This window comes from Solanum verrucosum, unplaced genomic scaffold (genome assembly GCF_900185275.1).
Source record: "Solanum verrucosum unplaced genomic scaffold, falcon-dt-bn FXZP01000157.1, whole genome shotgun sequence".
Lineage (NCBI taxonomy): Eukaryota > Viridiplantae > Streptophyta > Magnoliopsida > Solanales > Solanaceae > Solanum > Solanum verrucosum.
Genome location: NW_026020185.1, coordinates 1,033,255 through 1,051,952, shown reverse-complemented (window position 1 = coordinate 1,051,952; position 18,698 = coordinate 1,033,255). Strand labels below are relative to the sequence as shown.

Below are 18,698 nucleotides of genomic sequence, written 5' to 3'. Positions count from 1 at the left end.
ATTGTTGGTGCATAGCTTGAAGGGTGAAGTCGTTCCTTCCTTTGACCTCGGCTTCTAAACGAGCCCTTTCCTCATCACCACCTGAATTAGACATCTAAAAAAAAAAAAGAATAAATGATTAAGTATCACACTTTTAATATGACTTTTACCCTCTTTTAAACTCAGCCACACTTGCCTTTTTCCACTCAAAATAACCTTTGAACGAGAATACTTTGTAGATTTATAATTAAACCAAAACGTGTATCAAGTTCGTAGTAATAAAGTATGGAATCTTGGGGTACAAAAAGAAAGTAAAGAACTAGTCTTAGAACAAGTAGGATTTAGTTGAAACAAAACACGAATAAAAAGGAACTTATTTTATAATTATAAGAACAAGAAAAAAAAAATTCCTCTTATTCTTAAAGGTCTAGAATCCCCTCTTCTTGCAACCTTCTTTCTTGGAAACAAATTAATGTAAAACTTGGAGAGCAGGTAATAAGATTTCTTGAATAGCAAGTAATAAACTTTCTTGGGTATCAAGTAATCAAATTTCTTGGAGGACAAGTAATTAGATTTCTTAGAGAGCAAGTTATAACTTTTTTTTTTTTTTTGTTCACGCTACTGTTCACGCTATTGTAATTTTTTTTTTTTTTTTCACGACGCTACTGTTCACGCTACAGTGTTTTTTTTTTTTTTTTTTGCTCTAAGAAGAAATCCCAAGATTTATCAAGAACGGAATCTTGATAGAACCGCTCTGATACCACTTGATAACAGCAAGGTTAAGGGAGATCACAAATAGAGAATTGAATATTAGAATGCGGAAGCACAAAGAAAAGAAACAAAAAAACTAACTAAAGATATGGGAAATTCGAAGGAAAGATCCACGAATTTCCAAGGATTAGATGTTCTAAGGTCTTGAAAAGATCCAAGTAACAACGTATAGATTTATGGAAGAAATCTAACGCCTTTACTTGAGAAAACGAATCAAAACGATAGATTCGGATCTTGACCGCTTTATGAGTAACTAAAGACAATAATTAGTATGTAGAAACTAATCACCTTCTAAAGAATACCAAAAAGAAACCAAAGATATCACAAGAAGAAGTTACTTTATACCTTAAACTATGAATAGTAAAGGTTTAAAGATAAATTCTCAAAGAACAAGTCACAAAGGTTCAAAGAACTCTCTCAAATATTATTAATATCAATGTAAATTGTCTTTAATGAATGAAAAGGACTCCTATATATAGGAGAAGGGAAAAAAAACGTCCAAGGACCCTAGAAAGACAATTACAAGGAATCCTACTCTAGAAAGGAAATAAAGTAACCTAACTAGGAACAAATTTAGTACTTCTAGGAAAGCATTAAATGGTACTTAGGAGACCATAAATAGACTAAGGAAAATATTAATAACCTATATATAAATAAATAAATAAATAAATAAATAAGGTAAATCCCAACTAGGAAAAGAATCTTGACAATCTTGGAAAGTTTGACTAGTCTTCTCTCAAAACTTGGGCAGAAAGCAACTCTTGTTGTGGCTGATTCTTGGACTCTTCTTGACCTTATTTGCACGAAAATTGCCCTTAAAATTCCTCATCTTGGGCTTGAATTTGGGCCACCAAATAATTGTAGCATTTGGACAATTCCTCTCCCTTGGGCTTCAGCTCTTCTTCCCCAATAAGACACCTTTGGATCAGCGATTGAAGCCCATTGAGCTTATCATTGAACTCCTTGGTTTGAGATCTTGTTATGGGCCTCCTTGGAGTTTCTAAAGCTTCATCCTTGTCCTTCAATGAAGTAGAGCTTCCTTGGATGCTATCACTACACCCTGGACGTGGCCGGCACCCAAAGACCATTACTGGCCCCAAGCGAACCCTTGGCCTGGCTTACTTGAATCAGCGGAAGAGTTAAACTAAACAAAGATAAGTTCATATAATAAACTGAAATGTTATAAAGGAACATTCAACTGGCCATTAAGGCAAACTCAACTCTCAACATGGAATAACGACAATGAAAAGACTAAAAACTAACATCTGACTGTCTATGAAACCTCTAATAACAACTGAGATGGATGTTGGGACAGACCCCACAATAACCTAATAAACTAAACTAGAAAGCAATGAAATGGATCCTCCGGAAAGCAAAGAGGCTCACCAACAGACTATGAACTGCTCACTAGATCAACGACGCGTCGGGATGCCGATCCTAGTTACTTGTGTCTGCATCATAATACGATGCAGGTCAACTGGCATCAGTACATTGAATGTACGAGTATGCGAGTTGGAATGCTAAAATAACATAGGCTAGAAAGAATCTGAGAGAAACTGAAGAACTTACCTGGCTCAACTCAACTCAACATGACTGAACTCATTTCAATATAAAGCAGTTTAAAAGCAAGTGCAATATAAAGAAAAGCTGTTTAAAAACATGATATCAACTCTATGTGTATGCAAGAAACAAATAACTCTGAGATGTATTTAAAATATAATAAATTGATGTATATAAAATATACAATAACTTCTGTGGGAGTTTCTCTAACCGACAATCATCACTTAAGAGCTATAGTGATGATATAACGATCTTCCTCACGCTGCCAGCGCATCCTATACCTGGCCAAAGGTATAAGACCTGAACTGCCTAATGGATCCACTAGTCTATTTCGAAAAAGGTTCATCTAAAAAGTATGACCCTTTTTCTACCCATGATGGCTACATGGTTTAAGGGGGTTGATAGTTGTATGAACTCTTCCCCATCGGTGCTCAATACTACTCCTAAAAATATACTAGCTCTTTATGTTTAAAAACATACTTCTTCTGTAATTTGAGATTAGTGCTCAAAAACTTAGCTCAAAGGCTATATTGGAAAATCTCTGTTTCCCTGCTTGCTTCATTTAGAAAGCTATTACTCTTTTCTGAAAACTAGCCGAAGGCTCTTTGGAAATCTCAGTTTCCATTCTTATTTAAATGTGAAAAACATTTAAAATCTCTTTGGGAATACTTAGTCCCCCTATACTTTTGAAGAAATAAACTTCAAACTTTACCTTACTCTTTGCTTAACTTCAAACTTAAGTCTTAAAACAAGTTAAAATGTTTGTAAAAGACTTATGAAAACTTGAAATGAACTTTTCTTACTTGACTTTTGACTTTGATAATAACTCTTGCTTGAATTGACTCTTAACTGATCCTTGAATTGAATTATGGATTCAAGGATTATGATTTGTGTTTGGAAAGATCTCTTGATGTTTAGGAATGATTTCGAATAGCTAAACTTGAGAAAAGTTACGAAATCACCGTCTTGGAACATGTCCGCGACGCGGAGGTGTTTTAAATAATTATTCGCGAAATTAAATTTCGGGACAGAGGAGTCTGCGTCCTCTCCGCGACGCAGAGCAGATTTTTGTTCACTGTGGGAACAAGTCCGCGACGCGGACTTGTTTCATGAAGCTTACTCGACTTTTTCCTTCTTCGTTTTTCAGCCTCAACCCACCTAAATTCGATTATCTTCCTCAAATTCGTTTTAGATCTCGATACCCAGCGTATATACTCAAGAACCTAACTCAAAGTAACTCTAAAACACAACGTAAACATCTCGGAAACTCCACAATTCAATTCAAGAACAACATTCAAATTCAAGAATTCATGTCAAGAACATCAACTTTCAAACTCTTTTAGGATGAATTGCGCTGAAACTAAACATGTTTGGCGCGTGGGTGAATGAACCCAACGCTATGAGAGACTCATGTACCTGTAGGATCAATTCCTTGGCGAATCCACAACCAAAATCGATCGTTCTTGGCGAATCCACAACCAAAATCGATCGTTCTTGGCGAATCTTGCTTTTCCTCTTCTCCTTTCTCTTGCGTTCTTTCTCCAAAAGCCCTAACTCTATTTCTCAAAAGCATAAACTGAACTAACTCAGCCTTGACCCCACTTAATTTACTAAAAACAGATTTAATTAATTGGGTAAGTAAAAGACCAAACTACCCCTTTTTAAATTCCGGATTGGGCATTTCTTTATTCGAACAGCCCAACTTCCAACGAATATAATTCACTCATACGAACTCGGAATCGTGTAAATTTGACGGCGTTGGAAAGATAAATCCAAGAGCTTTCCAACCATATCTGGAACTACACCTAACTCATCATGAGCTAGGAGTTATGATCGATTGAAATTGAAGAAAATCTCAACTTTACATTACTTAAAAATTTCCAGATTTCCTTATACTTGCCAAAAATAATTATTTCAAGTTCTTGGCTTCTTTCTAGCTATTTCAAGTTGCGAGATGTTACAGTGGTACCTCAAAAATCATTGAATTTTGAACTTAATAAATTGTTGCGAATAACATTTGAGAGTGTTTTAAGAAGAAGAAGAGTAGAAAACTTAATAAATCGTAGATTAAAAGTGAGAGGAAACCGCTCCATTTATAGCTAAGAAATAGTAATATGAATAGGTACCTTATTAGAAAAGTCACAACCTTTCGAAAAAGTCACTGCTCATCTGAAAAGTCACAACCCTTTGAAAAAGTCACAACTCATCGGAAATAGCACAACCCTTTGAAAAAGACACAACCATTTGAAAAAAAATCACAATCCTTTGAAAAAGTCGGAACTCATCGAAAATGTCACAATCCTAAAAAAGTCGCAACCCTTCGAAAAACTTTAATGTGAAATGGTGTCTAGTTTTAATATAATAGAATTAATTAAATAAGTAAATAAAATAAATGGAGCATTTTTAATTTGGGGGGGGGGGGGGGAGGGGATACTGTAGTAATTTAACATTTAACTTTGGGAGTTCATGCTTTTAAGGTAGTATGTATGTATATGCATGTGTGTATATATATATAGAGAGAGAAATAATTATTTCAAATCATTTAAAATTGAAGAAGTTTGATGATTAATCTATATTGTGGAACGACAAAATTGAGTGTCAACAGCAAACACCCACAAGCTTAAAATTATGGATCTGCCACTGGTCATACCTTCCATCAATTTCTACAATTGATCTGAATGTGCCAAAAATTAACATCCACATCTTCAATGGGCCTTTCGTAATTCTTGCTTCTGGTCATAAGTCATGCCGATGATTGCTGCTCTAATATCAATTGATGCACAAACAATGGCGTCAATAATCAAAGTGGAGATAGTTAATCTAGGAATAGCAGTTGGAAGAAGATGGTGGCTAAAACAGGAAATTATGAATGTTTAGCTTGAGAGAAAACTATTAAGAAGAGAGAAGAGAAGTCATAATTTCAATCCATGTCTGTAACCATTGCAATAGAGATCCTTATATGCTAATACAACACAATACTGTATCTATTCAATTAGGCAGGAACTGTGTAACTAACTATTCTAAATTACACAATACTGTATCTATTCAATTAAGAAGAGAGAAGAGAAGTCCTTATATGCTAATACAACACAACCTGAATGACAGTTACAACTGAATTACCAGCTCAACAGTCTTATATCACATACCTATATCTTAAATTACTTAGATTGGGTACATGAATCATCTAAAATCTAAATCTAATGCTCAATAATTTATATTTTAATGTAAATTAAAAGTTTCCTCAAGTCTGGGGGCTCCTTAAAAGTATGGAAGATTAAAGATATATCATATACAAATATGTAACACCAAGTAAAGGGCTTGATCTTTGACCAAATTTCGACACTTGAAGAAAATCGAAAGAGTACCATACAATGATTCTTTTATTCTTTAATGAAATATAGCTTCAAATCCAGTTTAATGATGAAGCAAGACAAGCTATTGAACCACTTGGCGGACTAGGTCATGGAGGATTTATTTGTTTTGTCTTTGACCTGAGCATCTAAAAGACACAAACTGTTTTATATTCATACAAATGCCACAGCTTATTTGTTGGCGAGTCCATATTTCTGTGTTTGTGAAGGGTGTTCACTCCCTAGCTTCAGCTTTGCCTGACCTGATTCCAGATCCTTCTGAGGGTAAAATCTTCCACTCCCACGGACAAGATCCTTTATTGTTTTTGTGAGGTCTTTATCACTAAGCAAGGACTCCATCGTCACATGTACACCTAAGTGCAAAGAAGAGTAAGAACAATACCGGAAAAAAAAACAATTCTACTATCATCAGCATGTAGCAAAATTCACTCAAGTGTAAACAAAATGTTAAGAGCGAGTGAAGTTAAAACAATGGAACAAAATCTTAACACATAACAAATGCAGTTTTCTTGCACTTCCATCCACATTGATGTCTTTAATAAGTGCACTCTCATGTCTCAATATACTCCATAAACTAGTAAACTTATATCTGAATCGAGATTTTACTCTATAGTCCAACTTACAGACAAATTAACGTTGGTCATCTTTCTCTCATCATATATGCAATAGCTTGTTTCAAGTAACACCAGAAACCACAAGAAAGAGCAAAGTATTTTCCACGCGAAACATATATTCTTATCTCAAGGACATTGCAAGAGAAGATGTTCCTCATAAGTCCATTGCAGATCTTTACAAATATGCTATCAGCGAAAAGTAGCCAAAAATCGTAAGACTTCCAGCCCATTGAACATAAGAATCGCCTTGAAAGCCAAGGAGAATATACTTGTTACCGAAAGTAAGTTGTATTCCAGCCTATACTGGGTGAAGGTTTGCTAGTTCTGCAGACACACTTTTAGCATCTTAAAGAACACTTTTACCCTATGTTACTCTAACTCAGGTGCGGCTATTCGATACAGGTGCGGATCTACATCTCGGGTTTTGTATTACATAACTTGTATTCATATGTATGGATCCAAGTAAGGATATGGGTGTTAGGCTACAACTAATAAATACATAAAAATAATAGATCTGACAATTAGTTATTTAAGGTTGTTGAAAAATAACTTATATTTTGATTAACAAGGTGATCTGAATCCATTATTGTTAATTAATTAGTTAATGAGAAATGACTTAAAGAGAACTAAAAAGCCACAGGTTTTCTTCTTTCTTCATCTCTCATTCTCTCTCATTCAACCAAATTTTGATATATCATTCACTTCTAACATTTCTATAGGTGTTAAGATACAACAAATAAATGTATAGTACAATATATTAAGTTTATATATATAATCAAATTCTTTGTAAATACTTAAAATTTAATTCATAAGTTATCTTGTATATGGCTTTGTAGTACTTTATGTGATTATGAGTACGACATAAACCCAAAATCAAACCAAATACCTAATCAACATATACTTCTTGGTCATAGGTATAGTAAAAAGTACCCAAATTAGGTTGACCAAATCCAATGTAGAACCCACACCCACACCCATGTCGGGTCGGCATGGGTTCGGTAAGGAACTTGAAGTGTCTGATCAAAGACTGCTTTTACCAATTATTTTCATTCTCAAAAAAGAATTTGAAGTGCAGTATTTCAAGCACTAACGGTGTTTCACGCTGTAATCATTTAAAATTTATTAAAAAATAAATTTATAAAATGATTTTAAATTCATTAATATATTAGTCCAAATAAATATTATAGATTAATATAATTGGGTTAATTATTTAAATCCAATAAATATGAATTTAATTAAAGCCCACTCCATAAAGCCACGTCACTTAAATCTAATTGGCCGAAGGGAGTCCTCTTCTAAACACAACTCCTCTATTTTTAAACTATAAATAGGGGTCCTCATAATTCAGAATAGAGGACCAAGAATACTAAACAAGAAGCTAGAGAAAGCTCGTGGATCAAAAGCCACAGATTTCTCTACGAGGACCAAGAATTCTAAACAAAAAGGCAAAAGCTAGAGAAAACTCGTGGATCAAAAGCCACAGATTTCTCTACAAGTTCAAGAATTCTAACAAGAAGCTAATGAAAGCTCGTGGATCAAAAGCCACAAATTTCTCTACAAGTTCAAGAATTCAAGAGTTCAAGAACGATCTAGATCAAGACTGTCGGATTCAAGATTAAGCTCAAAGCCCTTGGATTCAACTAGAAGTCAAGATCAAGATAAAGTTCAAATTCAAGTTCAAGAACGATCAAGATCAAGACCGCCGGATTCAAGATCAAGCTCCAAGCCCTTGGATTCAACTAGAAGTCAAGATCAAGATAAAGTTCAAGTTCAAGAACGATCAAGATCAAGACCGCCGAATTCAAGATCAAGCTCGAAGCCCTTGAATTCAACTAGAAGTCAAGATCAAGATAAAGTTCAAGTTCAAGTCCAAGAACGATCAAGATCAAGATCAAGACCACCGTATTCAAGATCAAGCTCGAAGCCCTTGAATTCAACTAGAAGTCAAGATCAAGATAAAGTTCAAGTTCAAGATCAAGTTCAAGTTCAAGTTCAAGATCAAGATCAAGTTCAAGATGAACTCAAGATCATGCTCAAGAGCCCTTGAATTATATCTGAAAAGGCGAATTCAGAGGAATCATAGAGATTGTAAAACTCGCACTTTAAATCAATAAAACGATTGTTGCGATACTTTTCCGTTCTTGATTATTATTTTCTTGACGCGAATTGTATTGTCTACACACGCAATACAAGTGAGACCTCAACTAGGTTCTTGTTCTAGTTGCTTATATATCAATTTGTCCTCAATCTTGACAATCCAATTGGGTTTATCAAATCATCAAAGATTGGCAGAATATCCAGTGTTCTCTTGTATAGCTAGAAAAATGAACTCAAGCAATCACAGGATACCTTTGGGCTTGAATAGATAAGAAATGAAACAAAATAAGACTCTGCCTTCATTAAACAAGGAATGACTTTAGACCATTTAACTTCTCTGAAATTCTCAACAAAATCCCTCGACTTACTTGAAAACTCACATAGTGTTATAATTTACCATTTGGTAACACCTATTTGTTAGAAGAATGGTAGGAACACTAACCTTGTTCCATTGCAATAACTTGGTTGAAGAAGGCAATAACTTGATTAATGAACTTGATCATCCAAACCTTGAAGATTACTTAATGGTAGGAACACTAACCTTGTTCCATTGCAATAACTTGGTTGAAGAAGGCAATAACTTGATTAATGAACTTGATCATCCAAACCTTGAAGATTACTTATTTAGTGTTCTTTTTCTAAGATGGAGAGAAAGAGAAAAAGTATATTCTCCTGGTTCATGGACCAAATCCTTTTAAAGGATTCTGAAGTGCCTTTTCATTTGAAAAGGTACCGTTTCCGGTTTAAATGGTACCTTTTCAATAAGTCTCCATCAGACTTAAGAAAAGGTCCATGGATTTCAAGTTATCTAAATTAAATCCATATCAATAGATATTTACCTTTAAGGCCCAAAACTTTAATACTTTATCAGATCATACAATGGATTACTTTAATGATAGCATATCTATGTATAACATATTAATATGTGAGTCCACGAAATAGAAATTACTAACACTATGCTCTTCAATTACCAGTTTATGGAATCTAAAACAATATTTTAGGGTTTTCTAGATTACGGAGAAGGGCCTAAAATACTCCTCAACTATTTGAATTGGTAGAAAACTTCCCTCCATCCATCTTTTGGCCCCAAATACCCCTAATGTCAACCTTTTGGCTCAAAAATACCCTTATTTCTAACGGCCCACACTCATAAGGTGGATGGAGGGTAAATTTATATCAAATCTCATAGTTTAAGGGCATTTAAGTCTCCATCAGACTTAAGAAAAGGTCCACGGATTTCAAGTTATCTAAATTAAACCCATACTAATAGATATTTACTTTTCTAGGCCCAAAACTTTAATACCTTATTACATCATACAATGGGCTACTTTAATGATAGCATATCTACGTATAGCATATTAATATGTGAGTCCACAAAATAGAAATCACTAACAATATGTTCTTTAATTACCAACTTATTGAATCTAAAACATTTTTTTAGGGTTTTCTAGATTATACAGAGAAGGGCCTAAGATGCCCCTCAACTATTTGAATTGGTACAAAATTCCTCCATCTATCTTTCAGCCCCAAATTGCTATTATCAACCTTTTGGCTAAAAAATACCCTTATTTCTAACAGCCCACACTCATAAGGTGGATGGAGGGTAAATTTATATCAAATCCCATAGTTTAAGGGCATTTTAGGCATTTCTCCATTAAAATAATTTGAAATTACTTAATAGATAGGCTCATGTGATTGGCTTAATTTTGGGTTCCATAATAAATTAAAAATAAAAAAGATAAATCATCTACTATCTACATTCACCTCCCCCCACCTACTCTCTCTTCCACTTCTTTTTCTTCTTTAATCTTGTCCACCATTTTAAATTTTAATTTTTCTCAACTAATGACAAATTAAACAAGGGAGTAAATTGGGGGAAAAATAACGATTACATTCATTTATAAAATTAGATCAATAGAAATTCATTTTTTAGATTAATGATTAGACGGGATGAGTATGGATTTTAGTTAAATCCCTAATTATGAATTGAGTCATAATAAATCGGGGGTTGATTTAAAATAGGCCAGTAGGAAGATATCATGAACTTAATATTTTCTAAAATATTATTTTCAAGCGTATCGGGTCAAAATATGAATCATATGTAATTTTATTATTTATTTGAGAAGGGTTTAAATTTGGACCAATCAAATTAGACAACATAATAAATAAATATTTAATAATTTTACTTTAGGGGAGTTGTTAAATATAATGGCAAATATGAGCCAAAGGTTTATATCAAGGGAATTTTTGAGCCTCAAGGTTAACGCTAAGGGTATTTGGGAACCGAAAGGTGGATGGAGGGTAGTTTTGTACAAATTCAAATAGTTGAGGGACACTTTAGGCCCTTCTCTGTTTTTTTATTCACCATGAAAAGAACGTAGATGCGACCAGATGATGAATTAAAGTTTCATAAGCTCAAGGAAAGAAAAAGTAAAAATGTTATAGTGTTGATTTAAAGGTTTTCTTATGCTAAAAGTGATCTCTCCAACATAGAGATAGTAATATATTAAATAAAGTGTTGGTCAAACTAGTTATGTTGCATGGCTTTTGTGGTGGATAAGATGACGGAGGTGAGGCTAAGATGATTCGGGCATGTTAAAAAAATATGCATAAATGTCCGAGTGATTAAGTGTAAGAGGTTTACTATATAGTGGATACAAGGAGGGGTAGAGGTAAGCTGAAAAAGTATTGGGAAAAGGTGATGAGACAGAACATGGCACACCAGTAGCTTACCGAGGACATGACCCTAGATAGTTAGATTTGAAAGTCGATGATTAGGATAGAAGGATAATAGATAATCGACCGTTGCCTAGTTAGATATCAGTATTTTTTTATTACTCTCATATTATCTAATTCTTCAATTTTATTGTCTCCTTGGTTTCGGTTATCATATTATTTGTTGTTGTTACTATTCTTCTCAATTGTTTTTAGTATGGATTCTTCACTATTATACTTGTTTTCCACACTTAATTCATATGATGCTTTACTCAAATTCCGAGGGTCTATCGTAAAGGACCTCTCTACTTTCTCAAGTCAAGGGTAAGGTTTCATTCTCTCTACCCTCCCAGACCCCATTTGTGGGATTACACATGGTATGTTGTTGTTGTTGATGATGTGAAACCTAGTATAAGATGTACTTCTATTCATAATTGCATGTATTTAGTTAAGACCTCTTTTTTTGGATCAAAAAAAGGGAAAAAAAGAGCTTTTTTTTATTTATTAATTAGAATAATGTGATGCAAACCATCAATACATTACTTTATATGAATCCACAACTCTATTTAACCTATAAACAAGTTTTACTAAATAGTTAATAATTTTTTTTTGATGAAGTGAATAGTCATTGAAAGAATCCAGTGGAAACAAAGGTTACACAAAAAGAGGATTTGTCAGCCTAGAATACACACATACTTAGGCTTCATTGTTTGCATTTAATGGAGATTTGAATTTGAATGGATCAGACCTTAGACCATTAGTATATTTGTTTACATTAAAATTAAACACATATTTGGTCTGAATAGGTCTAAAATCATTAAGATCTTGAACTAAGTCTTAATATCATTAAGAGATATTCTTGTGTGGACAATTTTCACCACCACCCTATCAACAATTACATCCCACCATCACTAACCATCTGTCATCACAACCACCACCATTACCGTTGTCAACCATCAGCCACCACCACCAACCAGCTCTATCATCACAACCACCACCATTGTCAACCACTACTATCAGTCACTATCACATCTACCACCTCCATCATGATAATTATATCCACTGCCATTATAAGGCACTACAATTACTGTGAAAAAAGAAAAAGCATGGATACATAACATATTCCCTATTAGGATGATAAGCTGGAATCATCATAAGAAACATGGAGTCTAGTTATGAGGCTTTCTCATTTCAGAACAGTATTTGCAAGGATTTAGTCCATGTGCAGACAATAAATGTCCTAATTGTGCAAGGCAAACCAAATTTGAACGAGTAGTTACTATAACTATTAAGGTGGATGGATTTAATAGAAAGGTTAACTTTCTCTTCTCACTTGAACATTTCGAAGAACATAAACAAGTTGAAATTGAACCAGCTGTATGGACAAAGGTCTAGTAATGTAAAGGAAGTGGAGGAACTTTTTGCAGGAACATGTTACACACCCCAACACTTTTTTTTTGCGTATTTGAATTTAGGCTTAAGTCATACGTAGCCCCTTAAAGTTGTCTGCATAATTCACTTAGACACTTTAACTAAGACTAGTACCTATTGAACACTTTTATTATTCAAAACAAGTACCTATTGAACACTTTTTGCTGACGTGGCAAGGAAGGTGCACATCACCTACGTTTAGCGCGTCAGAAGGATACTTTTAGTTTTTTTTTTTTTAATTCTCTTTCTTCTTCCTTCTTCATTAGTCATAACTTCTTCAACGCCACCACCTTTTCCATAGCTTCCGCCGATGTTGCCACCCCCATCGCTAATCTTATTCATCATAAAAATGTTCCTTTCTTTGTTTTCTTCTTTAAAAGTTTAAATCTGTACTCAAATAAATCAGATCTAAAAAAAAGAAAAGAAATCACCTCTCCTTCTACCTTTCTCCATGCTTTGCTTAGATGATTATGTAGTCAATGATTTCATTGGTATCTAAAAAATTATAGGTGGTTCATGTATTGATTAATTTTTATATATATGTAATTTGCTATTTTCAACTTTTAGAAAAATTAGATCTGAAAAATAAAATCGTTGAATTAAAAGGGTTGGAAGGTGACGACGACAATGGTGGCCGGACGGAATGGCATTTTGAAATCAAGAATTTCCATCGATAAGTTAAATCATTTGAATTGTGAATCTTTCCCTACTGATCATCAATAAGTTAAATCATTTGATTGCTCAGAGATAAGTTGATGTCTCCACTCCATAGACATGAGATGGATTAGTTGTTCATCATTAGTTTTGTAGTTGATTCCACTGCAACTTCCTTTTCCTTTATTTCTTCTTTTTTTTTCCTCAAAGCGCCACATGTACGTCACTGATTTGTCAATTTGCCATGTCAGCGCAAGTGTATTACACACATTTATATCTTTTAGCTGATTGTCAAAAAAGTGTTTAAAAGGTTCAAATCCGAATAAGTAGAGGTGTTCAATAGGTACTAGTCTTAGTTAAAGTGTCTAAGTGAATTATGCGGACAACTTTAAGGGGCTACGTATGACTTAAGCCTTGAATTTAACTACCTGACAAAAATTTAGTTTTGATCAAACCAGATAAATAAAAGAAAAGTTTACTTTCTTTTTGAGGTAGGCCCCAATGGGGGATAGAGAGACAACAAAGAGGACAAAGGCACATACGATATCGCCAGTAATGTTTTGGGTTTGTTGGATCATTGATAGTCTCTTCCACTGCAGGCCGTGTCGTGTAATCTTCTTTGAGTGCTAGCAAATCCTGTATATTATTTAGCAATGGTATCAGTGCCGTGGAAGAAAATCTTGAACGCTGAGATGAGCATTGAGACATTAATCTCGCTGGGCAGCTCACTTGCATAATAAAAGAAATTGCACAATGTAGCATAATGTCAAGATCATGTGCTTCACAGTTCAAACTAAATGACACCATGAAAAACAACCACCTAATTTTTTTCTCATGACTGCTTCAGAGTAGGGCAAAAAAGATGCTTATTAGTGGCATATTTAGTCATGAAGGAGGTTTAGTAGGCCTGACTGAACAATAGTGCTAACAAATTTCCATGTGTCCTTAAATAAGTACAAAGTCCAATTTTTCAGACACTAGTAGACAAAACATAATTGATCAACCATTTCCACAGAGCTACAAAATCCATATATCTCCTAATTGTTTGAAAACATCTATTCCGAGATACAAAATCACAATCTCTTTGATAGAACTTAAAATTCATACAATGTCAATATGGTGAATAATCAAAAGAATTTGTTTTGTAATTCTTTCCTTTGGGAGAAGGGGGAGGGCATAAGTAATTATTAATATCTTTGGATAGCAGCCCTTTTCAAATTGAATTCAATTGTTTGAGATTGGCTAAAAGCTCCCCAAGAAAAGGAATTCTGACTTTTTTCTTGCACTTTGGACAAAAAGCATTATCCTTTAGAAACCTAGAGAGCTAATGCCTTTAGAAGGACTTATGTGATTATTGGAAGCATAGAACTCACTAATCACCCTGGCCAGTAGTTCAGCACTATGAAGCTTCGAGGCACATATGGAGTGAATCAATTTAGCAAAGACTACTACTAAAGAATTAACTACATACTACAAAAGGAGTAGGATCTTTATATCAATTAAGTACCTGGAGCGGAAATATTGACCACATTGATGGAGATTCAACATGCTGTCGCAAGACAAAGTGCACAATTTCAGGAGTGCATTGATCAGGTGGCAACTCATCAGATCCCATTACTGCTTGAAAAAAGCGGTGCCTTCTCTCTTCATCTTCCTCCCACCAAGCACGTAGAGTAGAACAGTCATGGCATGATGGAGCACAAACCTAAGTTTAAAGTACAAACTTTATTTGGCCAGTCTTTGAGCAACAAGGACTAATATGCATTGAAACCAGATAAATACTTGACGACAAAAGCACTCTTAAAAATCATTTACAAGATATACGAAGGAAAAGGAAGGCATATTCAAAGGTGTCTTGAAAGCCTCTATCTTTATTATATTCCAGGGGGGCAGCTTTATAACAAGAATCTAACTAATAAAACATTAAGAGCAGCACAACAGTTGGTTCATGCATTTTTTTTTCATGTTAAGCAAAATTAGAGTTTGCATTCTAGTTTCCACTTTCCAATGATTTTTAGCAGATTTCCAGTACGTCAGTATGTTTTCACTTAAGAGGTAAAATCATAAACAACAAGCGTAACAATGAAGCACTTATTGTCACGCCTCCAGGTGCTTTTTCTTATAGCCAAAGGGAGCACTTGAACAAATGTTACAGTAAATCGATGTATGATCATATGAATAAAATTTGTCTATTAGGTTAAGTATGTTTTACATTTCACGGGAAAAGGTTTTTACAGTAGATTATCATAGAAGCTGCAGTAACTAAGACCATCTTCCATTTCAAATAAGTTGGGATGTAGTAGCAGAAATCTCAGAGAATTTTACCGTCATGTAGTTGTATTGAGAAGGAATACCAAATTCTACATCAGGTTCACTTGGCATGCGTTGAATGCGTAGGCCTACTAAGCCCAATTCTTGCATCACCTGCATCAAAGTGGTCATAACTCAAATCATACATTGAGATGCAAGAAGTGATGTAACATATACGATTCACAAGGATGATGGTTCTGAGTGGCATACAGGATGAACACAGGAGGGAATTAGGCCTAGGTCTTCCCCACAAGCAAGCATGTCTGATGAGTTCAAAAGAACAGGCAGAGTCTTAAAGGCATTGTCACGCCAAAGACCTTCTTGTCGATGGAAGTAGTAATCATAATATAATCTTTTTAGGACATTTTGACTGCACCAGCAAACAGATCATAAGAAACCATAAAAATTAGTATAACTGCCTTAAAATAGAGGCTAAAACCCTAGTATTCTTCACAGGCAGAGGAAATGTGTAGACATCTAAAAGGATGAAAGATAAGCACTGGTGTTTACTTTTAAAATGTCACTGCAATTTATCAAATCCGACATCAGATAGTGTGAACTAGAAAAACGCGTGAGGTACCTGTGCTGATCCAAATCCACAAAGCTTGTTGTGTCTTCAACATTGAAGCGAGGGTAAAATTTTCTTGGATCTTCTGGATCTTTAATAAGTGCTACATTCTGTGATTAAGATGGGAGCATCAACATAACAGTCAAGTGTAGTATAATAAGCATCGGTGCATAAAAAGCATAATATTTTTTAAAAAAAGATTAAAAGCATAACTTTTAAATAGGAGAAGAATAGACAAAATTAGACTTCTGGACATCAAAGCAATGTACCTGCAGAAGATCAAAGAGTTTTCGTCGTAGCTTCTCTTCACTCTCTACAAACATGGATGTTTCCAAGAATGACTTCAGCGCAGATGCAATTTTCTTCTCAGTATTGCATTCGTCCTTGAACTACATTGATAAAAGTAGAATATTATTCACTTGGAAATAAGCGCATATAAACCTTGATGAAAGAACACTCCAGCCCCGTATCTGAGCGCTACTAGGCTATGGCATAAAGATATAGGTAAATGATGCAACAAAGAGAACTGCAGAAATAAGTCCTTTGCAAAAGATAATAATTTACTTTCAACAAGATAGCTGGATTCTTTTTTCTTTATTTTTTTGAAGCTAGAACTGAGATGATTGTGCATAAGTTGAAACCACTCATGTATCAAAAAATCAAGAGACAGAAAAAGAAGAATGCAGAAGCTCTGTCACTAACCAGCTGATGGACAGATACCTCACACGAAATTCCAAACCAGCTCCTACTTACCCTATAGGTTCCCTTATCTTTTTTTCTAGAACTTGCTATCTTTGGTTTCTATTAAAACAAACTAAAGAAGGTAGTGGAGGCCAGAATTGCTGCTTGACAATCCTAGATGTTTAACGAAAGAAGAACAAGAGTGTTTACACAGATATTTTGAAGAGAAGGACATACTGGACAGTATCAAGCTATGTGCAATGGAAAAGGATCCTGGGCTGGATGGCTTTCCAATGTCTTTTTATCTTGCTCTTTGGGGCCTGCTTAAAGAGGATATTAAGAACACTTTACATGACTTTCATGTTAATCAAAATACTGAGAAAAGCTTCAGTGCAACTTATGTGGCTCTCCTTCCTAACAAAGCAAGGGCATCATAATTGAAAGATGCCAGACCAACACGTCTGATCACTGGCATCTACAAGGAGATAGCAAAGCTATTGACTGAAAGGCTGAAAAAAGTGGTGGACATGCTAGTCAACAAGCATCAAATGACATTCATAAAAGGGAGGCAGATTATGGATGCTGCCCTCATTGCTAGTGAGTGTGTGGACTCTAGAATGAAAGGTGATCAACCTGGTGTCATGTGTAAGCTAGACATTGGAAAGGCTTATGGCCATGTTAATTGGAATTTCTTGAAAAGAATACTCAGACAAATGGGTTTTGGAGAACCGGTTGGGCTGGATCAATTTTTGCATCACTACAGTCAAATTTTCTGTTTTGGTGAATGGTGAACCATTTGGCTTCTTCCCATCAGGCAGGGGTCTTAGGGCATCTCCAACCCTGCCCTCTATTTTACTCTCCAAATATAGAGTTCTCTATTTTTTCAGACAGCCAACTCCAACCCAATTCTCTATTTTACTCTCTAAAAAAGAATCTTCTTCTCTCTCCTCAATATTATATTATTATTTCTATTTCATTTGCATTTCCTTATTTCATAATATAAATCCTTTCTCCTTCTTTTTTTTTTTTTCAAATAATCACTTTATATAATTTTTACGTAATATAAAATTTTATTTTTTCAAATTCATTATTTAATATAAAATTTTATTTTATTCTAAATTTCTAAATAACATAAATTGCAAGTTATTATATAATATACAAATTAATGGACAATTCAAATAAAAGTGAAATCATCAATGAAATACAATTACATAAAAATTACATAAATCAACGAGCACAACCGCAACAATTCTCTGGATCATACACTAATTTTTTTCCGAATATTGTTAAATCTGGAAACGACCTACCGGATTACTGAATTATTGTTGCGATAAAATTATCATGTATTGTTATCTTATATTTAAATTATTATGTTATGTATTATATTTTTAAATTAAAATTTCCATCTTAATCATTTTACTTTTGTGCATTCTTCATAGTGAAAATTAATAATAATATCAAATTATATTAAAGTGATGAAAATTTTAAAAAATTGAAATATTATTAATTCGGGATGAAAGTAGTGGATATCAAATAATATTTTTTTTAAAATGTCATATTACATTTAAAAAGAAGTACGAATGTTAGATATTTAATTAATGACCTTATATTAAAAATAATGTGTTAATTACAAAATAATAGAAATATAATAAAATAATGAAAAAGTGAAATAGAGAGTGTGAATAGTAGTTCTCCATTCACCCCTCTATAAATGAAGAATAGAGAGTTAATTAAAGAGTGGTTGGAGAGCCCATTCTCTATTTTACTCTCCAAATATAGAGAATGGAGAGTAAAATAGAGGTGGGTTGGAGATGGTCTTAAGACAGGGAGATCCTCTATAGCCCTTTCTTTTTGTGTTGGCAATGGAAGGATTTGATAGTATGATGAGGAGAGCAATTCAAGACAGAAGGATCAATGGCTTTCAAATAGGAGGTGTTAGAGGTCAAT

At 34.1% G+C, this 18,698-nt stretch overlaps 2 protein-coding genes across 2 annotated transcripts in view; one reads left to right on the top strand and one right to left on the bottom strand.

Annotated features, from left to right (window-relative positions):
- Nucleotides 1-18,698, top strand: part of LOC125829366 (E3 ubiquitin ligase BIG BROTHER-related) — an 882,037-nt gene that overhangs the window by 345,043 nt on the left and 518,296 nt on the right. The window lies entirely within an intron of this gene.
- LOC125829368 (4-alpha-glucanotransferase DPE2) overlaps nucleotides 5,688-18,698 on the bottom strand; it is a 36,816-nt gene continuing 23,805 nt past the window's right edge. Inside the window, exons 16-22 of the mRNA XM_049508602.1 lie at nucleotides 16,340-16,459; nucleotides 16,083-16,180; nucleotides 15,713-15,872; nucleotides 15,518-15,616; nucleotides 14,700-14,897; nucleotides 13,735-13,828; nucleotides 5,688-6,034 (exon numbers count right to left, since the gene is read on the bottom strand). Coding sequence (XP_049364559.1) covers nucleotides 5,853-6,034; nucleotides 13,735-13,828; nucleotides 14,700-14,897; nucleotides 15,518-15,616; nucleotides 15,713-15,872; nucleotides 16,083-16,180; nucleotides 16,340-16,459 — 951 coding nt within the window. The 3' untranslated portion in view covers nucleotides 5,688-5,852. The remainder of the gene's footprint in view (nucleotides 6,035-13,734; nucleotides 13,829-14,699; nucleotides 14,898-15,517; nucleotides 15,617-15,712; nucleotides 15,873-16,082; nucleotides 16,181-16,339; nucleotides 16,460-18,698) is intronic.